Raw genomic sequence first — 24,185 nt, 5'->3', positions numbered from 1 at the left:
TTTTCTTTTTAAAATAAAAGAAGGTCTCAGTACTTCTTACCTCCTAAGCCAGGGTGTAAACTTTGTGGACCTTGGTTTTGCTGCTGCATCACCATGAAGTTGGGGGGTACATTCCCCTGTTGCACCATAGGATTACGACTAGGAGAACTGACGGGCTGCTGAAATCCCTGGGGAAGTGTGCTACTCTGGGGAGGCCTTGGTCCCATCTGCTGCTGCGTCTGGTTAACTGTTGGAGATGATGCAGGAGATCCCTGCTGGAAGGAGGAGGGAGAGGAAGCAGGAGACTTGTTGGTCAGGTGGGGTTGCTGTAGTGGTGTAGGAACCCGTGAGGGCCCTCCCTGAAGGCTTTTCATTTGAGGAGCAGTAAACTGGCCAGGATTGCTCATTTGGGGAAAGTTTGAGTGAGCCTGGGAAGCTTGCTGGCTTCCAAAAGGATATGGAGGTGGAGGATGAGTAGGAGTTTGTACTGTTGCTAGAGATGGTCTTGCTTGAAGTTGCTGCTGCATTTGTCCAGGCAACGGGGCCTTTTTCCAACCCTGGTTTACTGCCAATGCACCCAATGCTCCCTGGGTTGGAGGAGGCTGAAGTGCTCCAGAAGGAAGCTGGTTCCAGCCAGGGGGAACTGGAACCTGTGCTGGTGAAGTAAATGAAGGTCGAATACCCTGCTGTGGCTGCTGATGTGGCTGGGGAGGACGTGTCTGCAACTGGGTCTGCTGCTGTAGCTGCTGAAAGTTGGCTGAGTTCATCTGCCTGTTTACAGGAACTGACTGCATTGAATGGAGCTGGGGAGCTAAAGATCCAGATGGATGATTTTGCTGCTGGATATTTAGCCCAGATAAGAGTGGGTCCATTGCATCTATTAAAATAGCAAAGAAAAGTGAAAAAAAAAAATAACCTACTGTAGACAAAACCCACCCCAAAACAAGAAAGGGTAAATTGCTTGCTTGCATTTGCTTACTCTCCACAAAAATTCATGCTTCAGTGTTCCAATTTCTCCAACAGACAGAACAGGCAATGCTCTAGAAGTTTTCAAAATGTTTCGGAAACCTGAGAAGCCAGGTCATATTGATTTATAACCTCTACAATAAAGCACGATAGCTCCACAGCAAATGTTGCTACAGACTAACCTACACACTTAGAATCATAGAGTATCTCAAGTTGGAAGGGACCCATAAGGATCACGGAGTCCAACTCCCTGCTCCTCGCAGCACTACCTAAAACTAAACCATATGACCAAGAGCGTCACCCAGGCGCTTCCTGAACTCGGACAGGCTTGGTGCCGTGACCACCAGGGACCAACCACCCTCTCAGTGAAGAACCTTTTCCTAATGTCCAATCTGAACTTCCCCTGACGCAGCCTCATTCCATTTCCCCATGTCCTGTCGCTGGTCACCAGAGAGAGGAGATCAGCACCTCCCCCTCCGCTGCCCGCCTTGAGGAAGGTGCAGACTGCGATGAGGTTCCCCCTCAGCCTTCTCTTCTCCAAGCTGAACAAGCCAAGTGACCCAGCCGCTCCTCCTAAGTCTTGCCCTCGAGGCCTTTCACCATCTCGGTCGCCCTCCTGTGGACATGCTCCATGTGATGTCCTTCTCCTACTGAGGCACCCAAAACTGCACACAGTGCTCGAGGTGGGGCCGCACCAGTGTGGTGCAGAGGGGACAATCGCCCCCCTCAACCGGCTCGCTGTGCTGTGCTTGCTGCACCCCGGGACACGGCTGGCCCTCTGGGCTGCCAGGGCACACTGTTGACTCGTATTCAACTTGCCATCAACCCAAGCCCCGAGATCTCTTTCCGTGGGGCTGCTCTCCAGCCCTTTGTCCTCCAGTTTGTGTGTATAACCCTCTTGTTGGGGCCATAATGATGAATTAAGGTAGTATCATAAACTAACAGTCCCAGAATATTTCAAACATTTATGAAAAAAGCTGTCCATAAGAATAACTAGTTCAGAGATCTACAGAAGTTGGAAGTACTGCCACCATTTTATGGAGGGACATTTAATAACCCCCTCTCTTTTTCTGTAGTCCCAGAATGCAAGTAGCTTGTACTGGCAGAATTGTGAAGAATAAACCCCAAACATTCACATCCCCAATCCTTAACCTGCCAGTCTACCTACCCCTCCTGAAAAGCGCTTGTGCTCAGTCTGGTGCATTTGCTTCCTACCAGAGACATCTGCCTCATTCAACCAATCCTTCTTTTACCTTTGTGTAAACATAAAGCTCAGGCACAACAGTTCTACTGCAAAAATGTGACTGCCACCGCTCAACGCATTTGAACAAAATACCAAGCAAGCTCGTGACTTATTAGGCATCCAAATTCTTGGAGAAGTTTTATGAGATTAATGGGGGCAGGGAGGGTTCCACAGAAGGACAAACTCCCAGAAAGGGCAGGGGAAATACTCCACAACAATTCTCCAGTACTCTTATGAGCACACACTCAAGCCTGCGTGCTGAAGAATAAATATTCAAGAACATTTTCTCCTAAGTTTTACCACCTGGCTGTGAGGAAGGCCGAGGTGTTCTTGGCTGCAACTCAGCACTAGCACCACTTGCCACCATAGAGGAGGGCACATTTCCACTCTGGGACATCATGACAGCTGCAGCGTTGCTCATTCTTATTAAACCTTAAAAAATAAAAAGAAAAATTATCAAGTCTTGCAGTTTTTACATGGAGAAGAATTTTAGATTTTTTTTTTACAAGAAAAAATTATATTTGTTAATAAAACATTTCTTTATACTTTGAGAATTGTTTGTCCAAAATAAGCTGAGGACACATATCTCTGTCTGAAAGCTGAGATTCCCTGGTATAAAACAAATCAGTTAAGGTCATGCTGAAGCTTTTGCTTTAGCACCAGACTTTTAAAAGGCTATAGAAGGAAACACGGCAGGCTCACGAATTATTTGAGCCTGACTTGCCACTAAAGTCCCCAGGTGACAAGATTGTATCAAAGCCATGCACGTGCCAGGGTTTTTGCAAAAATCTGATAGGAGAAAGTAACTGAGGTGTTGCAAGAGAGAAAAATTCCAATGTTTCACTTCCACAGGCTGCTATTTTGTAAAATGGTTTCTGTTGTTGATCTGTTGGTTATATTGCTGTTATATTCATACTGTTCACATTATGCTGTTGACCCGCAGGCAGGAAATGAAGCTCACGATCATCACAGTGAAGATTAGAGCAGCCACTTTCAAAGTAAACCTTTCTTTAAATGTTTTACATTCCTTGTTAAGCACAATGATTTAACTACTGTTTAATCAGGTTTCTACAGAGGTGAAATGTTCTTTCCATTCCTTCTCATCAGCCACCACACACACATCTTACATTACCTCTGACAAAAAAAGCTCCCAGTTTTTTTAAATGCTTTAAATCCTATTTACTAAGATATTAATTATTTTGCTTTATGATTCAGCCATTAAAATAAATTCTAGTAGCTTTCTTTGAACTCTTCATAAAATCTGACTTTTGCAGTTAAAAATTACTTATCATGCATATACAATGCTCTAAAATGTAGAGTTTAATAAAACTACACCTTCCACAAAAATTAATTCTCTACGATCAGATCTCAAAAGTTTATCAGAAGATAAAGAGAGACTAACAATAAGAGTTTTCCTGTCTTTCCCAAAATTCCAATGGATTTAATCTAAAATAGTTTATTATTGTACACCGAATAAAGGCTTATGCTCATTTGCATAAAGGTAGCCAAACAGAAAACTGTGATAATTTGTGCACATTTCAAAGTGAATTCACTACACTAGACTCATCTGCTTTTACAGTCTTCATGTAAAAAAACAAAACAAAACACCAAAACACAAACCCAAACCACCAAACCCTCAAAAAAACCCCCAAGCAAACCACTCTGCCCCACCCAAATCACTCCAATGTTTGTGGGACAATACGCAGCCAACTATTTAGTTTACGTAATGAGGGACATGGTTTGACAGTATAGAAACAAGAACACACATGAATTAAAATGACAATTATAATTCTGCAAACAATAATCTGCTATAATCAGTGACATTTTATTATTAGCTTAGTAACAAACAAATAGAATCCACAGGAATTTACCTTGTCCCCCTTGCATGGGAAACCCCGCTTCCATTCGCACGGAGCTGCTTGCTCCCAGGGGCCCGTTGATTCGGACATCTTGGCTTCTGTTTTGAGCTAAAGCTAAATTGATAGCACCTTCCCCTAGAAGTGATGCACAATTTGGGTGAATACGATACACAGAAAAGCAGAATACAGACATTTTCTAAAGGACATTTAAAAGATGTCAAGGAAGGAAGGACAAACTTTACCTATAATGCACACTTTAGAAGGACAGTTATGCATCATACTACCCTTATCTTCTGGATTTCCATTTTAAGAAAAACAAACACCATGACAAGCATTAAATGCCCTTGGTTTCATCCTGAGTGTGCTCTTGGACAACTGTCCAGAATGGATATTTTAATTGTGAAATCCCCCGACACCTTGTTTTTAAGGAAGTCTCATATGAAACAATTAGGGGGGGAAAAAAATTAGCTAACGCTCAAAACACATTTTTCAGGAGGTTTCCTGATGCTCGAAGGATTTTCAGCTACCATTTTTACTATTAAACCTATTCTTGAAAGAATAAAAGTCTTAAGCTACCTTTTCACTGAAGTCATTCTCCAAATTACTAAATTAGAAGCTTTTCAACATTAACCAAGTAAACAAAATTGCTCCTTGAGTATACTCAAATTTTAGCTTAGTGCTTTTGGAAGGAAATGTGTGAACTACCTTCAATTTGAACTGAGAGAATTCCCAGATCACGAAGCTGTTGGTTATTATTCTGAGCCAGAATCCGCAGCCGCTCAGCAGCTTCGCGGGGTATGTTGAAGGTAACGCGGACGCTGTTCCAAGGCTCTATCTTCTGCAGTTTTAACTTGCTGGATTCTTCAAAGGAAAACGGTCAGCGTCAGTGCGAAGGCAGTTTTCAAACAAGTACCATGAAATAACTTGGTAAAAAAGCACAGCTGAAAAAACTGAAACAATTATTTGGCTTTGAAAACCATCAGTGGTCAGTGTCAGGCACAGGAGGCTCCTCCAGCACAGGCACACAGCGACCGATGCTGCCCAACCACTTCAGGTCTGTTCCAAAAATCAGCAATGTAAAACTACCCAAGTGGTAACCAACGCAACAGCCAACACAATCACTTCATAGTATTACTCAAGAATTGAAATATTCTGGGGATAAACTACTTTGGGAAGATATGAAAGTATCTCATAAAACAGATATAGCAATCTGTTAGTGAAGCAGATACACGTGTGAAAAACCTGGCTACAAGAACGAAACCCTCATTCTTGAAATATTCACTCTACAAACACTTGTGAAACTTTTTCTTTTTTTAGAAAGCTAGTGCCAGCGGAGTCCTAGCAGTATTTCAATTATTTCTACCTTCTTATTTAGTTTTCCTGAATAGGTATGTTCAATCCACTGCAAAAAAAGCGTATTAAAGTTGTGCAAAATATTTAATTGCAGGTTTTCTGAAAACCTATTCGACGTGAGTGTTTCTGTGTAGATCAGTTGTTTGAAAAGTAACAGGTGGGGATTAGCAAGAAGGTCGGGCAGTCACGTTGGATATATGTATCTGAAGTGGTAGCCAAATAAATTATTGCTACAAAATACATTTAAGGATAACTAAAAATATATTCCTAATACAGGTTTGCAAGCTTCCAGTTTCCAGCTTTCTGGCAAGGAAGTCCCTTTGAAAACAGTAAACATTGGCCCAAATTTTAATCAGGCATTTTTTCCACGGTAGCATCAGATTTACTAGAAGTTTGCTAACTTTCTGATTCTGAAGAACGCATCATTTAAGCATGCCAATAACTCACTCCTACTTAGGAATCTCTTGTCCTCAACTAATTCATCAAGTCCCTTCTGCTGCTACAGTAATGGTATTACTAAATTCATCCTCTTTCTACCTATAAACACATTTTTGGCTGGAAACTGGACAGGAGGAGCTTTAAAACCTCCTTCTGTGGAGGTTTGAACAGTCCTATATTTACTGTTATTAATGTTCCAATATTTTACATACAAAAATTGCATTATCAGTTTCAGTAGTTCTAGATATTAGTACTCGAGTTTCTCGTTTTTCAAACACGGCATCTGGTAAGTCTAAATCACTGTTACTTATTCACTCGACATTCTGAATATCCTATTTTGCTCTGGATCAGTTTAAATAACTTGTCACATGGATAATTTTCAAATTAATTTGGCGTGGATTGTAAAAATTTGCTTTCCCCTTTCGCAGCTGAGGTCTGAATCATGTTTATTAATCCTGCCATTAACATTTATAACGAACCCAGCACACAGATGCCTCCATATAACAAATGCAACTCCGTACAGCTGCAGATTGAATTTGTTTCTGTTCAAAGACTACACAATTCATCTGTGGTGTTAACATACAGCCTTTTACACCAGTAACTATCTGGTGGTTTTATGTCTCCTTCCAACTGTTTATAAGGTACAGCTCAAATAGTCGTATTTCTTCATAGTATTTTTGTCTTATCCCAGCTTTTTTATCTCCCCAAGAGATAACAGCAAGGACCCCAACAACTGACACCAGACCCACCCTACCACAACTGGACAAAACGGAAAGAAAAGAACAAAGTGACAAAGAAATTCACTTTGGTTATTCACAAGTCATAGGTTATTTTCCTGAAAAGGTACTGTACATTATTGAAAAAACAAGCAATGCAATGAACACTTTAAAACCTGATCTAGAAAATTAGTTTTGTTTAAACACAAAGACTGCCTGCCTGAAGAAGAAAGGTGGATTCTTCCTTGTACGGTGTGATTTCAAAAGACCATGCGACAGAAGGGCAGCACTGGGATGGCGACCTATAGTCATCAGGAAAAGCTTGGTTCACCAAGAGCACAGAGAGGGAGAGAGCGAGCGTGTGTGCAATTACGTGGCTTTTAGACTGCAGTTACATGACATTGTGCCACGGTCCCAGTCCCCAAGGTCCTCCTGGTTACGTGTTGCCAGCACTGCGCTTAAGGCAACCCGCCTGGCTTTATCTGTTTCTATAGAAAACTCTACTAACGGCAAGAAATTAAGCTGTTAACCTGACCGTTCCAGTAGTATCAGATGAGGGGCATTGCTGTTAACCTGACCGTTCCAGTAGTATCAGATGAGGGCCATTGCTGGGGAAACTGGCGGTGGGAAGGGAGCGTATCACTGATCCAAGCTCAGCGATACCCAAACCACCCCAACACTGCAGCCTCACCAGGGGAGGGCTGGCTATTACGAAAGGTTGTACTTGTACAAGCAAGAGTCCATAAGTGAGTGGCTACAAGCAATCATCATAAGATGCTTTGCAAAGATGCTCAGACAGTGGACAGAGGTCTTCTTCCAGATCTAGATGTGCTGGTAAGAGATGCTACTGTCCCAGAAGCCTGTTATTGCTGACTAGCTACACAGCTGTCCCCAGACCTCGCTGAGCATACGTGAGAGCGCTCCACGTCCCCCCATCAACAAAACACCCCATCAGGTAGGGTAGGTCAATGGAGCAGCAAAGGGGCAGTCACGTCTTGAACTGACACAGTTACTTGAGAGTGAATCTATTTGCAGATGAACTGCAGTGGTTTAAATTGGATGGTTTTGGTAGTTAAAAACATAACCTGTGTGGACAAGCCTGGTTTCACTTCAATGTAACAGAGCAACGTGTAATGGAGAGAAATGAAAGAGAAAAAACACAATAAAACATGGGAACTGATAGGAATAAATGAACTCACTAATGAAATCAGTTTTAAACAATAAAACAACTGCGGAAACTTGCACTCTGTGTCTCCGAGAAGAACAGCTCCCAAATTCACTAAGAATAGCCCCAACAGATCTTATTACCAAGTAACTCAAACCCAATATGATCTATTCCTTTACACAAGCACACCGACTATGTAAATAAATATTTTAAGGACAGTTGAAAAATGACAAGGTACATTACCCATGTGTAAAAGGCCAGGCACATTCTCCAATATGATATCTAGCTTCTGCTCAAAGTCTCTGTCACCTATATTTCCTTTAAAAGCTACAAAGATCGTGGAATCCTCACGCGCAGCATCCCTTTTCCATTCATCTTCCTCCAGTCCTGAATCAAAATCCACCTCCAAGTCTTCCATAGCTGAGGAGTACAAGGAGGCATGTGTATCTTTTAAGTTAGGTAGATCATCCAAAACCATTGCTTCCAACAAGGGGAGCCTGTCAGACGTTAAGATGATGCTTGGAAGGGGAAAAAAAAGAATTATAGTAAGTATAATAATAAGTGTGTAAAGACATTTAACAACTGCTTTCAACGGCACATACGATCACTGACAGAAAAACCTACCGGGTGACCCAGTGCTAGGGTCTGCGAGACAAACTGTGCGACTCTGAAACCCGCGGCCATTGCAGCATCCACGGTGTGCGTCCACGAGAACAAACAGAAGTGGTTTCCTGACAGAATCCTGCTGCATGTGCCTGGAGAAGTGTTCCAGTTGACCTAAACGATAGTCAGGGAGAAAGGAAGGGGGGTGGGGGGAAGAAAATCAATTACATTCATCTCCATATTGCACAGAGGACAAGCAAGCACCCAGTACCAATTCTGCAGTGCCTGACTGCCAGGAAACTATAAGACTCAGAGCAACGCTTTAATTATAGAAGGATAAGAAAACCCACCCAATTTAGTTTTAGGGACTGCAGATGCAATAGGCACTCCTTTGTCCAGCAAAGCAGTAAGAAAGCCACCGCACATTTTTACCAGGAGAAATTTAGCATTTGACAAACATTTAACTCACACCTAGGGAAATCTCAGGCACGCTATGCCTTCTTTCTAAAAGTGTGTAAAGATTCAGGTGTTTTCAGCTGCTTATGCACATTGCAGCCTAAAATTTGCTCCCCCTGTGCTAGCCCACAACTCCCCCATGCCCCTATTGAGCGTGGGTAAGAATGAATTCAGTAAATCAAGTCACGTACCTCATGTCTTTTACTTCATAAAATATCTAGACTTTGCAATACGTTTTACTTGACATTATTAATCGAAGCTGTTATCTGTACAGAAGTGCAACCTACAATAAAAGTTACCCCTACACCTATGGCGAACACCACCAACGTTTAGTTAAGGTGCACATCTTTCCACTCCAACACAAGCCGTTACGAGGGCTACGGCACTAACTCCTCCAGGCGACACCTCCACACTCACACTCAACGCTTTGCAAGTATTGCTGAAAGATTAAAACCATCTCCCCCAACAGCCAAAGCCGGTGTCAAAACCAAAGGACCCGTTCCTGACCACCGCTGTCAGAAACAAGTCAGCTCGACAGCCAGGACTGCCAAGACCTCGGAACTCCAAAGCTGTCGGTGTTCAGCACAACCCACCTAAAAGGTTCAGTTTGGGACGACGTACCCTCGAATCGGAGACAGACTGGGGTTTGGCAGAGGTTCAAGTTCCCAACACAAATTAAAACCACGGCTCTGAGATTAAAGGTGAACGGCAGATACCGGCCAGGAAACAGCCTTTTTTAATAAAAAAAAAAACCAACCCTATGTGAGACCAGCTTAGATACAGCTCTACCTTGTTTGCACACTTGCATAATGTTGCTGAAGGGACGTTACCACTGGAAAAACAAGGACTCGAAAGTCACAAAACACCCGCAGCTTTCGGTCAGGTCTCTACACACACACACTGACTGTGATTTTACAGAATACAATTTTCTTTCTCCCTCGCCACCCTACACCACACTCGGTAGGCTAACTGGCATTAATGAATAATCACCTATTTTACATGTAGCTACTCTCTTCACAGCAGCACCAGGCCTTCATTCTTAAACACGACTCAAATCTTGGATTAAAAACTAAGTTAATTTTGTCTCACAAGTTCTTCTGCAGTCTTGCAACAGAAAGTAAGTAAAAATGTTGCGCAGCCACTGATTTATTTCCATAGTGCTTTCATAAGTTACTTACTATTACCAGGGAAATTTTAAAGATGGGGAATAGAGACAAAAATTTTAAAAATTCTTTACCAGGTGAACACAAAGACAATTTTTTTTTTCCCCAGGCTTCTTGCTGCTCAGCTCTGTATCCAAATTACAGGTCTGAGTGTTCGGCACCTCCATCAAGTCAAACTACTCAGTTTCATGTCAGGTGCCCAGAAAATGAGAATGACAATTAATAACCATCCGTGAAAAGCTGCTTTAATTGATTTGCACACATAATTTCTTGGACAGGGAACTTCCTCGCCAGAGCTGGCTTTATACCAACCAGGAGAGAATTCCTTCTCCTTCTGCATTCCTACATCATTCATTACACATACACCGACTTCAGGGAGAAAGGAGCTGCGAGTCCTGCACAAATAATCTTTTTAACAACCAAGCACAGTCATTCTGTGCACTGAATGAGATAAGCATCCTGTGAAACACAAGCACTATATTTTGAATAAAATTACATAGAAAATTATTTACCTGAAAATCTTGAATAAGTTTTTCAGGGACAGAGATCTCAGCTCAATATACTGCAGCAAGAAACAGGAGTACTTCTGACAACCCCTGACACCAAAGAAATAAAAAATTTTCTATAAGAACACAAACATTTCAGATCTTTTTTGAATGGAAGTGTCTGAAGCATCCATCTTCTCTGTGAAAGAGCAGAAGATGCCCAGACTGCTTAAACCCTGGTTTTAAAGGCTTCATGAAAATGCTGCAGCTTAGACCAGATTCCACCAGCCTCGCCTCAACGTGCCGAAATCTGAGAGGATTTCTTGACATTATGGCCCTTCATGAACACTATTAAAATATAGTTTGCTAAATCCTGAAGGACCCCAGGCCTTGTTTTGTTTGACTCAGAAAATCATAGGACTGCAGGGAAAGCTTGAGTTAAGAAAAAAAAAAAAACCACCAGGATTGAGCTTTAAATTTTACTTTCTGGATAAGAACATGTAGCTACTGCTCCCTTCGCATTTTTTTTTCCACATGATGCTCCTCAAGGATCTCTGCTACATCCTCTCCCTCTCAAACACAAGCAGTTTAGTCTGTTCCTGTATTCAGGTATAATTTATCTCAAGTATGCCGGGAGGAAGTAATGATTTGCGAAATCTTCCTCTTCAGGCCGAGCACAGCATGCCGTCCATCTCGAACCAAATGAATCCCAGCTGCTTGGTTGCCCTAACAAATTCCGTAATCTCCTGATTACAGGGTTGACTTCCATAAATCACGAGGCAGCACGTGACCACAATTAGTGCGTACCTTCACTCAACGCTCCTCCACATAAACACAACAAGCCTTTAGCATAAGCACGCACAGGTAAAACGCTGGTTGTCCAATAATTCCTGTAACCCAGCTGAACTCCCAGCGGGCTATAGAGGATCTCTGATGAGCAAGAGCCATATGGGAATCCATCTGCCTAACCACAGCACATTCTGTGGACTTGAGCACTCATGCTCACGTGGCAGCACAAAAAGGTCTCTGAATATCATCCTCGGTTCAAAAAACCACCCATGGCCTCCTTCCTGCCCCTTCAGGGGGAAACTCTCTGTTTGAGAGGTTCCAATTTAATATTTCCCATTACACAATTGTTCCTGGAAACTCAGAGCAAGTCCAGTGCTTCCACGTGGCAACCATCTACCCATGAACCTGGCCTGGGACAGGCGACAGCAGCATGGAAAGTGTGATGCCTGTTTATTATAAAGTTGGTCTTATTCAGAATAGTCTAATTATTAAAAACATGTAACTGAAGTAAGAGAGGCGGGGATAAATAGCCAGATAACAGACTAATAACGGAAATGCACCTGCAGTATCATATGGGGATAGGAGGTGGCAGGGGACACCGGAGTGTCCAGGGACACAGCGCGCACCCTGGGCTGCTGGAGGCTGGAGCTCCCAGGTACACTCAGCATACGGATAAAACAATTGACTGACCAAAATGTGCAAGACAGAGACTATCCAGAGGAAGAATTCACGTAGGATACGGCAACGCCACAATCTAGGCGTGGGCTGATGGACGGCTGGGTCCCACCGCACGCCACAGGGAACCCAGAAGGCAGCGTGTCGTGCTGTGTGCTGTCCCCCACCAGCAGCCCGGACAGCAGAAGGAAGCCTGCACGACAAACCCAGCGCCACGTGACTGGGCAACACTTAGAAACCGTCCAGTCCCTGGGAGAGATGGGATTAGAGCACAACCTGAAACAGCCAGTCGTGGCTAACTGGGGAGCAGCTGAGAGCCCGCAGGCTCCGGAGTGCCAGCAGGGCCGGATGGCAGTGCTGCTCCCTGGGGTTCAAAACAAAAAAAGGAAAAAGAAAAAACTGGTATCTTGGTATCCTCATCCCAAGATCCACTCAACTGATCTAAACTTATGGTTATGTCAATTTGTTTCTTAAACAGAACCTGAAACCTGGTGTTGCCTCCTTCTACTCACTGCACTACACAAAGCAAGCAAACCAAAACCAGGCTTTGTCTAACAGCGTGTCCCAGGTTTTCTGTGACACAGTCTATCGATTTACAAGCTGTTTATACATTTCAGGCAACCCAGAACAAACACTTTCACAACTGATGCCACACCAGAACATGCACCCTCTCAAAACAAATAAGCAGTGAGCCCAATTAAATAAAAAGTATGAAAATCCTGTTCTATGCCTGAAAAAGTACTCCTCCAAATTACACAAAAGATCAGAAAGGGTGAGAGCAGGAGGAAGGATGGACTGATGTCCTGCACTAGCAGATGGCAGAAGTCAGCACTGAGCAGGGTCCTCATCCTCACACTGACCATTATCTAAGCTACAAAAGGGAAAAGGAAGAAAAATCAGTCCAGAAATGAGACTACAATCAAGCCCCTTGGGGAATCCATACCTGAGAGTGAAAAGAAAGAGTCTTTGACAGCAGTAGCAACACAATTTCTGAAGGACACAGAACCCTCCTTCCTTCTGCTTTCATTGAAAAATGGTTTTCAAGCAACTTAATAGGAAAAAAAAAAGGAAATCAGAGAAAAAGCGTGTATTGAATAATGCACTTGAAAGTTTTCTTGTTTCCTTTGTTTTAGGTGCCAGTGAGAAAATATGTAAAGGTATTTATTAGGTCTTTCAGGATGGAGACAGAGGAGGTTCAGCACTGCCAGAATACTGTTGAGATGATGGTTTTCTTTTAATACATAACATATACACACATGCACCCACACAGGCATACTTTTAAACTGCACCACGTCTAAAAACCAGGAACACTCTGATCATAACACTGTTTTTATTGCGAATTTGTTAACAGTGCATTATCCTCCTACAACTGTTTCAACGTTTTTGTTGTCTAGCATAGTGATCTTGGAGCTTGTTAAATCTGACCAATGAATAAACCTATATACACAAAACCATTCTGGGATACGAACATTAAAATGACATAATCGTTTTTGGCAAAAATATACAAAAAAGACTTTTAAGCAAATTCTAGATAACTCATATTGTTACACAAGGAGATTAAATAAGGTTAAGAATCACTGTTATAATACAAAATACCTAAAAATAGACTTAAACATGCAGTAACATTTCCTCTGAAACAACTTAGCCAGGGGTAGTTCCAGTAATTTGGAGCTTGAAACTGTGGCACCAAAGAGGGATACAACCACCAAAGCAGCCCAACTGCCTTCTTTGGGAGGAAGGTCTGAGAACAGCTACAAACCTGATGGCAAACGCCATAACCCCCTACGGCAGCCTGAAAAGGCAGCTCTGGAGACAGCCCGGCCCTCCCAACGCGCAAACGTTAGAGGCGAGGACCTATTAGTTGGACATTTAGGAGGAGAATATATAAGAGATACTCAAATGCATCATATGCTTATTTTACCTACCAAAACAAATTCCAAAACTTCAGTATTTTGTGGCATGCAACCGGTCTTCAGGTAATTCCAGACTGGCAAACATGGTTAAACTGCAACTCCCAGAAATGTAATCCTGAAAGAAAACCAGCGCGTTTCGTCAGACAACGATGATAATAACAAACCCACTGAACAGTGACAGTGAATACCTTGATTTTTAATACGCAGTTTTGCACCAAATCCAACTCTCTTTAGTAACACAGAAAGCACGTATTCCTATACTCAAATATTAACAGCAAAACCTGCTAATTATCTAGAACAATGCATTTATTTAAGTCTTAAGATAAACTCTGCTAGATTAAATTCACCTTCAGAAAAGAGAAACTGGTACAACTAGGATGCACTTCAGCTCATCCTAAGCAGGCACAGGTTAAGCTCGTCCCAGAAACCCATTACAAGCTCCCACGGCCACCTCAGATGGGTGTTTTTATTGCAGGTGGCCAGCAAAGCGAGGTGAATCCATCCCAGAACCTGCTCCTGTTCACGGTCTCATCAAGCTGCACTCAAACCTCTCAGGGTAATGAAAATGCAGCAGCAAAGCTAATGGCTCCAGCGAAAACAAAACTCCTCCCCCCAAATCAAGATGATTTATGTTAACATCCCAGTGCTGCTTTTCAAGCACATTTTCTGCTGACGTGCCAGCCTGCTCGCCAGCGGGGAAGGGGGCTACCCAAACCCAAACTGGGGAAGCAGAAGAGGGAAGAAGACTCAGTAAGACAAAGCAGAAATTTGCTATCTTCTATCTAGAAAAACTGAAATCACTCTAAAAGCCTCAGTCTTGTGCCACAGCCTCTGCACTTCTGCCAGCCCAGCACCTCGAAGGGAAGAGCATTCGTGTTACATCAGATCATACGTGCTCTGCAGAACTTTTAATACTCATCTAACACTTCTGAACCTCTGGTATCTTCTTGTATTTCCAAATAAGCATCATAATTCAACAAGCAGTATAGTGCCAAGCAGAAGACCTGAGTGGCCAAAACATAAGCAGTAACTTTGCTGTTTCCAGCGATATGCAAACCCGCCTGAATCCCATCACCGGACACCAAGCTGAAAAGCAAAACCAAAATCTGAAATATGAAATTTTAATATCGTTTATTAAGCCAAAAAGCTTTCCACGTTCTATAGCAGATACTGCATTAGTTATATTTTCTCATCCTTTTTATAAAAGGATGCTCCACTATTTAGATGGCCTAAAATTGAGTTGTGTAACAAACTCGCTGGTCATCTCCAAAGTCGTGCTAAGAGCTCATGTTAAAGGACAGTCCTTACTTGCTCAGTAAAAGCTGTTTTTTAAGAAGGCCTCAAAGCTGACAGAAGTCAGCCCCATCCAAACCGTCCGGGCCGCAGGAAGGCAGGGGTAAGAGCTCGCATCTGGCTAAAGGGTGGTGAAATGGAGGGAAAATCATCTGAGCTCCTTGGCGCAAGGAACCGAGGGGCTTTTTGTTCCTCCAGTTCTCCCTTCTGAGGCGAAGGGTGACCCTGCCTCACCATGGGTGGAGGGTATGGGATGTCTGCAGACACCCAGCTGCTCCAGAGGAGAGAGGACTGGGAAGGACCGGCTGCCCTAGCCAGCTCCAGTAAGCCACTGAGGACAGTCAGCCCGGGCTATGGGAGGAGGAACAATGAACTGCTGCTGTCACCATTCCCTTGTACACGTGAGACGATACCAAATTTGGTTAAGGAAAATAACTAATCAACATTGGTTCGTTAACTCCAACTTTCCTTACAATGTTACCTGATAGAGATCTTGGCAATGCCCAGAGACTGAACGCGTACCCCAGCGGTCACCACTGCTCATGCGGTTCTGCTGCACCCCCACAGCCCTCGAGCACACAACACCTAACCCCAAGGGTTTCCGACAAGGAGAACATTACAGCTCGTTATAACGCACGTGACCTTTCACGTGTGATATCTTGATGCATTTTGACAGCGGGTTTAGTGGAACGCTGTTTTTTTTAAAGTCTCGTAAGGTTTGTTGAAAGCCCACAGCTCACGCCAAGCTGCAACGGACACGTCTCAGCTGAGCCATTAATTTTTATTTCAACAGAATTTGACTGATGAGCTCATCGGGGTTGCTTTAAAAAGCAAGATGATAACTCCAGGATGAGTTTTAATTGCAGCTAAGTCAGCCGTGTAGAAACTCCCACTTTCTGTAGCTGAGGCACCAGCGCAAGGCGGCTCCCAGTTTTCTCCCTAAGTCACAAGTTAACTCAGAATCAGCAATTCTCTTGGAAGCTGTAGCCTATACAGTGTAATATTTGACTGATCAATTCCCATTAGCTGAGTTATTAATTTCCCATGTTAAGGATATTTCCACTTGGAAGAAATACACCATAGCTTGTAACCGATGAATACTAAGACAGAGCTTTGCACTACGTGACTTTTCACAAAGATCCACGAAAGCAATCAGCAAACAAGTAAAATGAGATGCTATTTAGAATCAGATGCATCATGACAAGAAATTATATTTTATCTTGCCTTCCAAAGGCTACGAGGAAACTCCTTTTCAAGCAGTGATCTATTCACCGTTTGTGTCATGACAAGCTTTTTATTTGAAGTTGAACTGAACCGCTACCAAACCCTTCTGGGCCGACGTGCCCCACAGGGACTCCTTTATTACCAAATCCTCACTGAGCTTCATAAACACAGATATAACCAGTCTCTTGTGATTACCAGTCCCGAGCTAAGGTTTGACTGAAAACTGCACCTCTTGTTTATTGCAATATTCCTCCTTCTTACATGTAATGGAAGTCTAGGAAATTTCACTAAAGTTTTTAAAATTCGTACATGTTATAAAGTATGAAGAAAAGATTTAAGCTAAAACAAACAGCTTAAAAGTAATTCCTTTGATATGAGGCACTCAGCAAGGAAACTCTATTCCCTGACCAAAAAAAAAAAAAAATCTTCCTGTAACAGAAGCAGGTAGAGCTTTTGTTAAAACTGTTCTGAGAATTTCCTGATTGTATAAAAACTTGCAGCTTATTTTGTGCTGCTCTGGGCTTTTGGAAGAATCAAATTTCAGAAGTGTTATTTACTGTCACTACTGCTATTAAGAACCATGTAATCACTGGTCAACTCTACACCTGCTGGTAAAACTCGGATGCAACAGAACTAGACAGCAACGCGTTCCTGCAGGGACAGGAAGAGCACTGCACAAACCCCTCCGAAGGGACACTTTCCCACGCTGCAGCAAAAGATGAGGCACTATTTCTTGCCCAGTATTATTCTTACCCGAGCCTCACTAAAAAAACCTGGTCATGTTTTCTCCTTGGGAGTTCAGCTCCTACAGCCGTAGCCCCAAGACTACAACTGCCAACTCCTCCATTTTTCTGGGAAAGACCCCTGAGAACTGCCAGCCCGAGCCCTGCATCTCACGTGTTCTCCACTCGCTGCCGGGAAAAACGATGTTAGTACGGACGCCAAAATTTCCCATTTATCCGGAAGCAAGGCAGAAATAATTCCTCACGTCTTCCTTGTCCAGTCCAGCAAGGAGGAAGGCTCGTGAGAGCGCGCCTGTGCACGAGATGCAGAACACAGAGGCTCACAGCGGATTCGGTCTCTAAGTACTACCCAGAAACCACGGTGAGAAACGCAGCCTCATACCAGCTGTGCAGTCTTGGCAGGTCACTTGGTTTTTAAAAGAGTAAAAATTATAAAATTAAAATGGTATGTGTAGGACTTGGAGAACTTAATAGCACGCATCTTTTGGTGGGAATAACTGGATCATTCCCTGTCACACACTGCAAACCTAACGCTCAGGCTCCCACGTACGCAACGCAGTATAAGCAACCTCCTGTCCCAAATTATCGGTCTGCATGAAGACAAGCGGATTTAGACAGGGCATCATTTATCTCCCGTACTTCCCAATTTTCATACAAATCCAATTCAACCCCCTGCATAGGGCTGTGCTTCAAGACTACTCATTCAAGCCGGAGAAGCAGGCAACAGTCCTCTCGGTTCCAAACAGATGATGGCTCTTACGAGCTGCGGAGCACCCTGCACACCTCCCTCCTTCGCCCCAGCTCCCAAACACGCACTGGTCGCCCTTCTTTTTTGCTAAATACATAAAGAAGGGTTATTTATTGTGACACAACCTCAAGGCCACAATATACACGTGACAGAATTCACTTCTTGTTTCTATTTTTAACTACGACAACAGCAATTTTTGATGTGCTATTCAGAGGGCAGGTGGGATGCTGTTAATGGCATCAACTAATGACAGATGACACACTGGATGGAAAATGACCCCCAATGCCCCATGGACTGAGAAAAATCCCAGGCTCCTGGACCTCTGGAAGACTTCCTCTACTGTTCCACCTGTGTAATCCAAAGCTTAGATGATCTGCCGAAATGGCAGATGGAAAATACCTCACCTGGAGTTTGACCATGCACCATCCCTGCCTCAGGCCTGGGCAATCCAGGATTATTTCTCCTGCCACTTCTGCCCCTCAGCTCTTCCCACACCGACGCATTCTCTCCCGTTACCTCGCCTCTAGCCCAGCGTTAAGGAACACAGGATGCTTGAACACAGTTTTTGCAACACAAGACGCAATTTCAGGGTCAAGTCTCGCTGTCAGTGGTCTACACACAAGCAGGCGTTCTGCTCCCTCGTATTCTCTCCACGCCACAGCGTTTGTGCTTCTCAACAGACCACATGATTTTGAAAGCGATGCCACCAACACACCTTCTGCCCTTCTGAGGTGCACTAGTGACCTATAAAATGTCACTACTCCCAATGCAATCAATCCGTTACAGCCACGTTAACTCTGTGATATCTTCAGCAGCAAACCCTTTGCCACTGCAGATCTATCAAATTCAGTATGTCTGTCTAGCTCAGTTGTGACTCCAGCTTCCAACCACAAGCAATCAATACGGTATGAGAAAATAAAAATATACCTAAATCTGTTACTAGTTTTAAACTTAACATCTCCTACGAAGGCACGCAATCTCTGACAGCATCATACCTAAACAGAACAAAGATTGTTCAGCAGAAATCACCTCTACAACCCCATATTTTCAAGTATTTAAGCCACTGAAAAATGAAGCCACTAACACTTAGTTTACAGATGCATGGGGAGGGCCTGGATTTCTCAGGTTTCTCCACACACAGTTGTTTTTTATTTTAAGGAAGCAGCTATTTCTTTACTAGAATAGTGTAAAATCACTGCATCGGTGGGAAGCCTGTTGTAAACAACAACTCCCTGGAAGTCCTACAGAACAGGCTTGCTGGGGAGCGCTGCTGGGAGTCCTTCCAGCCAAAACCCAAAGCCTAATGGATTACCCTTCTGTAGGTTTAAAATATTAAGAAATGTCATTTCTCAATGGAAGACCAGGTCTGTGTGCTGCCTCCCCCACTTTGATTTCATTTTCTCTCATAGGAGAGTCAGGATACAGCATTACTGGGAAAAATCTCCTGGCACAGTGAACTGGCCAAGGAAGCCAATGGCTCAGTGAATACCAGAAGAGTGTAGGAATTTCTAGCAAACACCCTGCTGTCTCGCTGTGTGTTCAGCCCAGAGGCTCACAGCCCCGGCCAGTCTGGGTACGGGCCCCGGGACACTTTGTTCCTCTCTCCACAAGACGTACAGAAAAGCTGGGAACGCTTGCTACGATGGAAGAGCTGCTAAATCTGAAAGTACTGGTTATCACACTTGACAACCTTTTTTGAAAACACCAAATTTGTTCTCCATGGTTGTTTTCTCAGACGGGAAATACTGAAAGATGCTTTAGCTAAAGAACCAGCCAGAAAGACTACAGTGCACAATAACTGCAAAGAGAAACACCAAGAGGCACTGCCTTTCCTCTAATAAAACTCAAATGAGAAAGGTTTTACTAGAGCTTTCAGAGAGGGCACTGTGCACAGCTGTGCGTGCCCTGAAGCTGAGGGGTTCTGAAGACACAAAGCTCGTACAGCCCCAGCTCGCAGCAGCTTTGAGAGCCACGCCGAGGCGAGCCACACAAGAGCTCCCTGCTTCCCATTCCCCAAAGCAGCCTGAAGGAACCCAAACCCCGAGTTCTCCGAGACGTTCTAAAAGCAAACGAAAACCGGAGGAACGCAGAAAACAGACTAAGGTAAGAAGCCTTTCTCTGACCGTTTGAGTCACCGAGGAATTCAAACAAAAGCTTGGGTTCAAAGAAACGTCAACGCGTCCTCGCTGACATCTTACAACGACTTCAGCGCCCGCGTGAGGTCAGGGCCGAGAACCTAAAATCAGACACAGCGTCCCAGGTCGAACAGCAGCTCCCGTGGCTGCCGGTACCCTAACCGCTTCCCCCGGGGCATAAAGCGCTGCCCTGGGCGCGGCGGTGCGGAGCCCCGCGACCACCGCCGCCGCGGCAGGCTCAGCCTCGGGCCGCCCCCGAGGCCGCGGGGTGATTTCGGGGTTTAACAGGTCGCGGCGAAAGGCTGAGATCTGGGCGTCGGGAGGAACGGGGCCGGTCCAGCAGCCCCCGCCGGCGGGGGAGCTCCGGCGCGGCGGGGCAGGCGCAGGCCGCGGCCGAGCGGGCTCACCCGGCGCTGGGGGCCCGGGCCCAGGCCGCGGCCACCCGCAGCACGCTGACAGGCTCCCGCGCGGAGCCCCGCGGGGCCCGGCAGCCCCCGGCACCCCGCGGCCTGGGCAGCGCGGCGCGGCCCAGCGCTCCGCCGGCGGCCGGCCGGGCCCACGCACCGCTCCGCTCCGCCAGGCCCCGCTGCCCCTTCCCGCCGCCCGCCTGCGGCCCGCCGCACCGCGCCGCGGGCCCGGCCTGCTCCCGGCCCGGGCCGCCGCCGGCCCTGACACCGCCGGCGCGCCGCTTCCGCCCCGCCGCCTCTGTCACGCCCGCCGCCGGGTCCCCGCGGGCGGCGGAGAGGCCCCGCCGAGGGCCCGCCCCGCCCTCACCTGGCGCTGCCGCCGCTGGTGGCGTCCGCCGTGGCGCCGCCGCTGCCGCCGCCGCCTCCGCCGCGCCCGCGCCGCGAGCGCGCGCAGGAGGGCGGGGGCCGCCTCGGCGGGCGGGGGCGCGCGCGCGCGGGGGCGGACGGGCGCGGGGCGGGGGGTGGCGCGCGGCGCGGGGACGCCCGGGACACCCAGCGCGAGCCGGGCCGCTCCGCCGCCGCCTGCCTCCGCCGCGGCACGTGACCGGCCCGCCCCGCGCGCGCCTGCGTCCGAGTGCGCGGAGCCGGGGGGGGGAGGTGCGCCCCCGCGCGCGGTGCCGGTGCGGGGCCGGGTCCCGCGGGACGGGCCGCGCCCCCGCCCCGGAGGAGCCGCCCCCTGCGGGGAGCTCTTGGCCCCTCCGCGGGGGCGAGGGACCAGCGGGGGCCCGGCAGGGAGCGGGGAGCCCCTCCGCGGGGAGGGCTCGGGGGGTCCCGCGGCCTCCTGCGGCGGTGGGAGCCCGGCGGGGGCGGGGGCCGGCGGGGAGGGCCCCGCCTGGGGAGGGGGCTGCGCACCGCCGCGGGTGGGCGCCGCTGAGGGGCCGAGGGGTTGGCACCGCTTCTGCGGGTGACTAAAAGGTGTTTTTCCGTGATACAGTTTAACAAAACACGGTCATTAAGGCCTTTATAGAACGTTACCAGGAAACCAAGATTTTAATTCCGAGGGTTTTAATTCAGAGGAACTTTTCATCTGAAGACGTGGGCTAAATAAACGAATTTTATTTAGTCTTACCGCTGGGGAGATGGGCGAGAAAGCAGAGAGTGATCTGGTACAGATCCAGCAATGTGGAATTTTAATTAAAAGTCTGTTTATCTGGTTAATGAACAGGCCCGCTCGCTCCCTAAAAAGGCACCTCAGCACACGGGGGGGTCGATGGCAGAGATGATCCCCACAGAGCAGCTCGTGGGGCACGGAGCCCTCTGGTTTCTCTCTTCCTACAACCCTTTATTAGGAGAATAAGTCTGACCCTACAAACCTTATTTATGAGAAATGGTGAATTGATATAAAAAGACGGTGGCACTGCAGAAATGTCTGATTTTCTTCCCGCCGGTCATTGCTTTAAGCAAACAGCTGTTACCTAGTGGTGGTAAAGAGAAGAAAACACGTGGCAATTACTGGATCAGGCTAGTAGAATAATCAAAAGTCCTTTGTGGGAAAAATAAAGACTTTGATCCTACAAAAATCCATATGATTAATGTTACTGACCCGAGTGGGTTCTGCCGGTGTCGGGAGGGGTGGTGCAGGCCCGTGGGGTCCCGGCTGGAGTCAGCCCTCGCAGCCCCCCTGACGCTGCCTTTATGCAGATTACTGCTGGGTAAATGACGTGAAAAGAGGAAAACTTTGGGTTTTTTTTTTGCAAAACCTTTTAAATACAATAATTTCACATCTCATTTGTCGCTATAGCTGCCAACACACACACAAAAAAATCTTTTCAAATTGACATATAAATGCATTCGATAAAAAAACCAAACCCAACCAATGAACATCATGGTTAGCGTCTGACTTATCCTAATAATTAAATATTGGTGTGTGGAAAGCTGTGAGCGGATCGCTGGTTTCCTTCGTGTTTGCAGCTCTAAAGCTCCCTGCCGGCAGACAAGCGTCGAGCAATTCTTTGCTAAAGGATTGGTCTGTTCACGCCTTTTTCTCTTTGCGTCTTCTCCAGTTTCTGGGTAGGGGACCTCACCTCCGGTGTGCAGCCCTTGCCCAAGCCCCAGAGACCCTCGGAGGAGTGGGAAGAGGAGCCGGGGCGTCAGTCGCAGGGGCCGTAACGAGGAATGCTCATTACTTGTGATTGTCTATCAGGGAGTTTCTGTTTGCGTCAGCGTGGATGTTTCCCGTTTGCCTCACTCTGCTCGCGTGAGACAGGCTGGGAACACAAGGGAGCTGAGAATCGGTACCTGAGAATCACCGTTCTTTCCCCCTTGTCTTCGTGCTTTCCTCTATTTCAGCAAACACTTCTGAACCCGCTGCATTTAACTTCCTCCTCCTCCTCCAGCCTGACGCTCCCAGCAGGCTCACACGTTTCCCGCTCTGGCGCAGTTAGATCAGCGTGCCGCTTCCAAAACACCCCCGTTCCTCACCGATGCTGCTGTGTTTGTCTTGCAAGATTGTCCTTCAGGTGTTTTTGTTTGCTTGTTTGTGTGTGTATTATCGACATTACTCCTGGGCACATCTCATACACCATAGCAAACACCACCGCTACTATTTTTCAAACCCCGAGTTTTCCGGAAGCACGATATTGAGGTATCTCACTAAGACCTGCTTGAGCCATCTAAGTGCTGTGACCTTCTGATCTGGGCTCGGGAGGTCCCACACGGGTAACTTCCCTGTGCCTCGTCACACGTGGAGTTTGCAAACAAGCCCTTCCTTCGTTAGCAGCTCGGTGCCTCCTACATCCCCTTGGCACGCCGTGGCACGCTGCTTCTGATGGCCTTTCCTTATGCTTCTGCTCCCTGGTGGGAAAGACCAGAACTGGCACAAACTCTGCACAATTAAATTTAATCCCATTCTCTCAAAATAGCTTTGCCATGAACGCAAGGAAGTAAAGGGAAGGTAGAGCTGAAGGGACACCAGGGTGACAGGACACAACCGCGGACCCTTGTGAGGCATCCCTGCTTCAGACCGGCGGCTGCAGGAACCCGAAGGGCGTTTGCAGACCCTCATTTTGGTTTGAAATCCAAAGCTTTACTGCAAAACAAATGATACCTACGAATAGGTCACCTGCAGAGCGGACACTGTGAAGAAGGAGGGCTACATAAAGCACACAGAGGCGGCTGCGTTTGAGCTGCTTCGTTGTCCGCAAACAGAACAGAGAAATGCATTTGAGATCACGACACTCAAAATTGTGGTATATTTACATTCATTTGCATATGGCAGTATTTTCAAAGGAAAGATATGATACAGAAAAAGTGGGTAGGCTCAGGAGCAGCTTTAGATTTTCCAGATTAGATACTATACAATGACCTGAACAAAATAATTTCTCCTCTGATACCGGTACGATGCTCACTTGGAGAGAAGGAAGGGAGAAGGCCTGTTGCGTTGCAGCCACGACCACTTTCGATCTGGGATTTTGTTAAACTGAGAGCGTGGCACGAACGAGAGAGGTGGGAAATTGGCTACAGACGTGATAGATAGGGTGGGGTACACAGAAGTCATCCTCTCCTTCTGGGCTCCGTGGAGATGGTGAGATGGGAGCCGCTGGTGGGGAGCCCTGGCCGTGCTGGGGACAGTCCTCGTGGATGAAGGGTCACGGCTGCCAAGTAGCTGTTGTTGAATGGGATTTTCCTCCCCGGTAGCAGGGTCAGCACTGCAGAGGACAGTGTGCACCTAAAAACACTGTGGCCACTGGAGGGCCCTGCTTGGACAGGGTGTTTCAGTGCTCGAGTGCTCCCACTCCACGGGCTGCTCTGCCCTCCACACAGAGGTGTTTCA

General features: G+C 46.4%; 1 protein-coding gene across 5 annotated transcripts in view; it reads right to left on the bottom strand.

The window, feature by feature from the left end:
• Positions 1 to 20,782, bottom strand: part of NCOA6 (nuclear receptor coactivator 6) — a 46,004-nt gene extending 25,222 nt beyond the window's left edge. For 2 of the 5 annotated variants that reach the window (XM_068419614.1, XM_068419617.1), the window contains exons 1-8: positions 20,721 to 20,782; positions 13,816 to 13,918; positions 8,344 to 8,496; positions 7,963 to 8,237; positions 4,753 to 4,908; positions 4,060 to 4,182; positions 2,492 to 2,620; positions 41 to 856 (exon numbers count right to left, since the gene is read on the bottom strand). In XM_068419614.1, the coding sequence (XP_068275715.1) occupies positions 41 to 856; positions 2,492 to 2,620; positions 4,060 to 4,182; positions 4,753 to 4,908; positions 7,963 to 8,197 (1,459 nt within the window). In that variant the 5' untranslated portion in view covers positions 8,198 to 8,237; positions 8,344 to 8,496; positions 13,816 to 13,918; positions 20,721 to 20,782. Of the gene's footprint in view, positions 1 to 40; positions 857 to 2,491; positions 2,621 to 4,059; positions 4,183 to 4,752; positions 4,909 to 7,962; positions 8,238 to 8,343; positions 8,497 to 12,833; positions 12,887 to 13,815; positions 13,919 to 19,934; positions 19,980 to 20,720 lie in introns of those variants that run through there. The other 3 variants (XM_068419615.1, XM_068419618.1, XM_068419616.1) reach the window with 3 other exon arrangements.
• Positions 20,783 to 24,185: the final 3,403 nt, after the last annotated feature.

Source organism: Nyctibius grandis, chromosome 28 (assembly GCF_013368605.1).
Source record: "Nyctibius grandis isolate bNycGra1 chromosome 28, bNycGra1.pri, whole genome shotgun sequence".
Classification (NCBI taxonomy): Eukaryota; Metazoa; Chordata; class Aves; order Nyctibiiformes; family Nyctibiidae; genus Nyctibius; species Nyctibius grandis.
The sequence above is the reverse complement of the archived record's forward strand: the minus strand, read 5'-3'. Positions and strand labels throughout refer to the sequence as shown.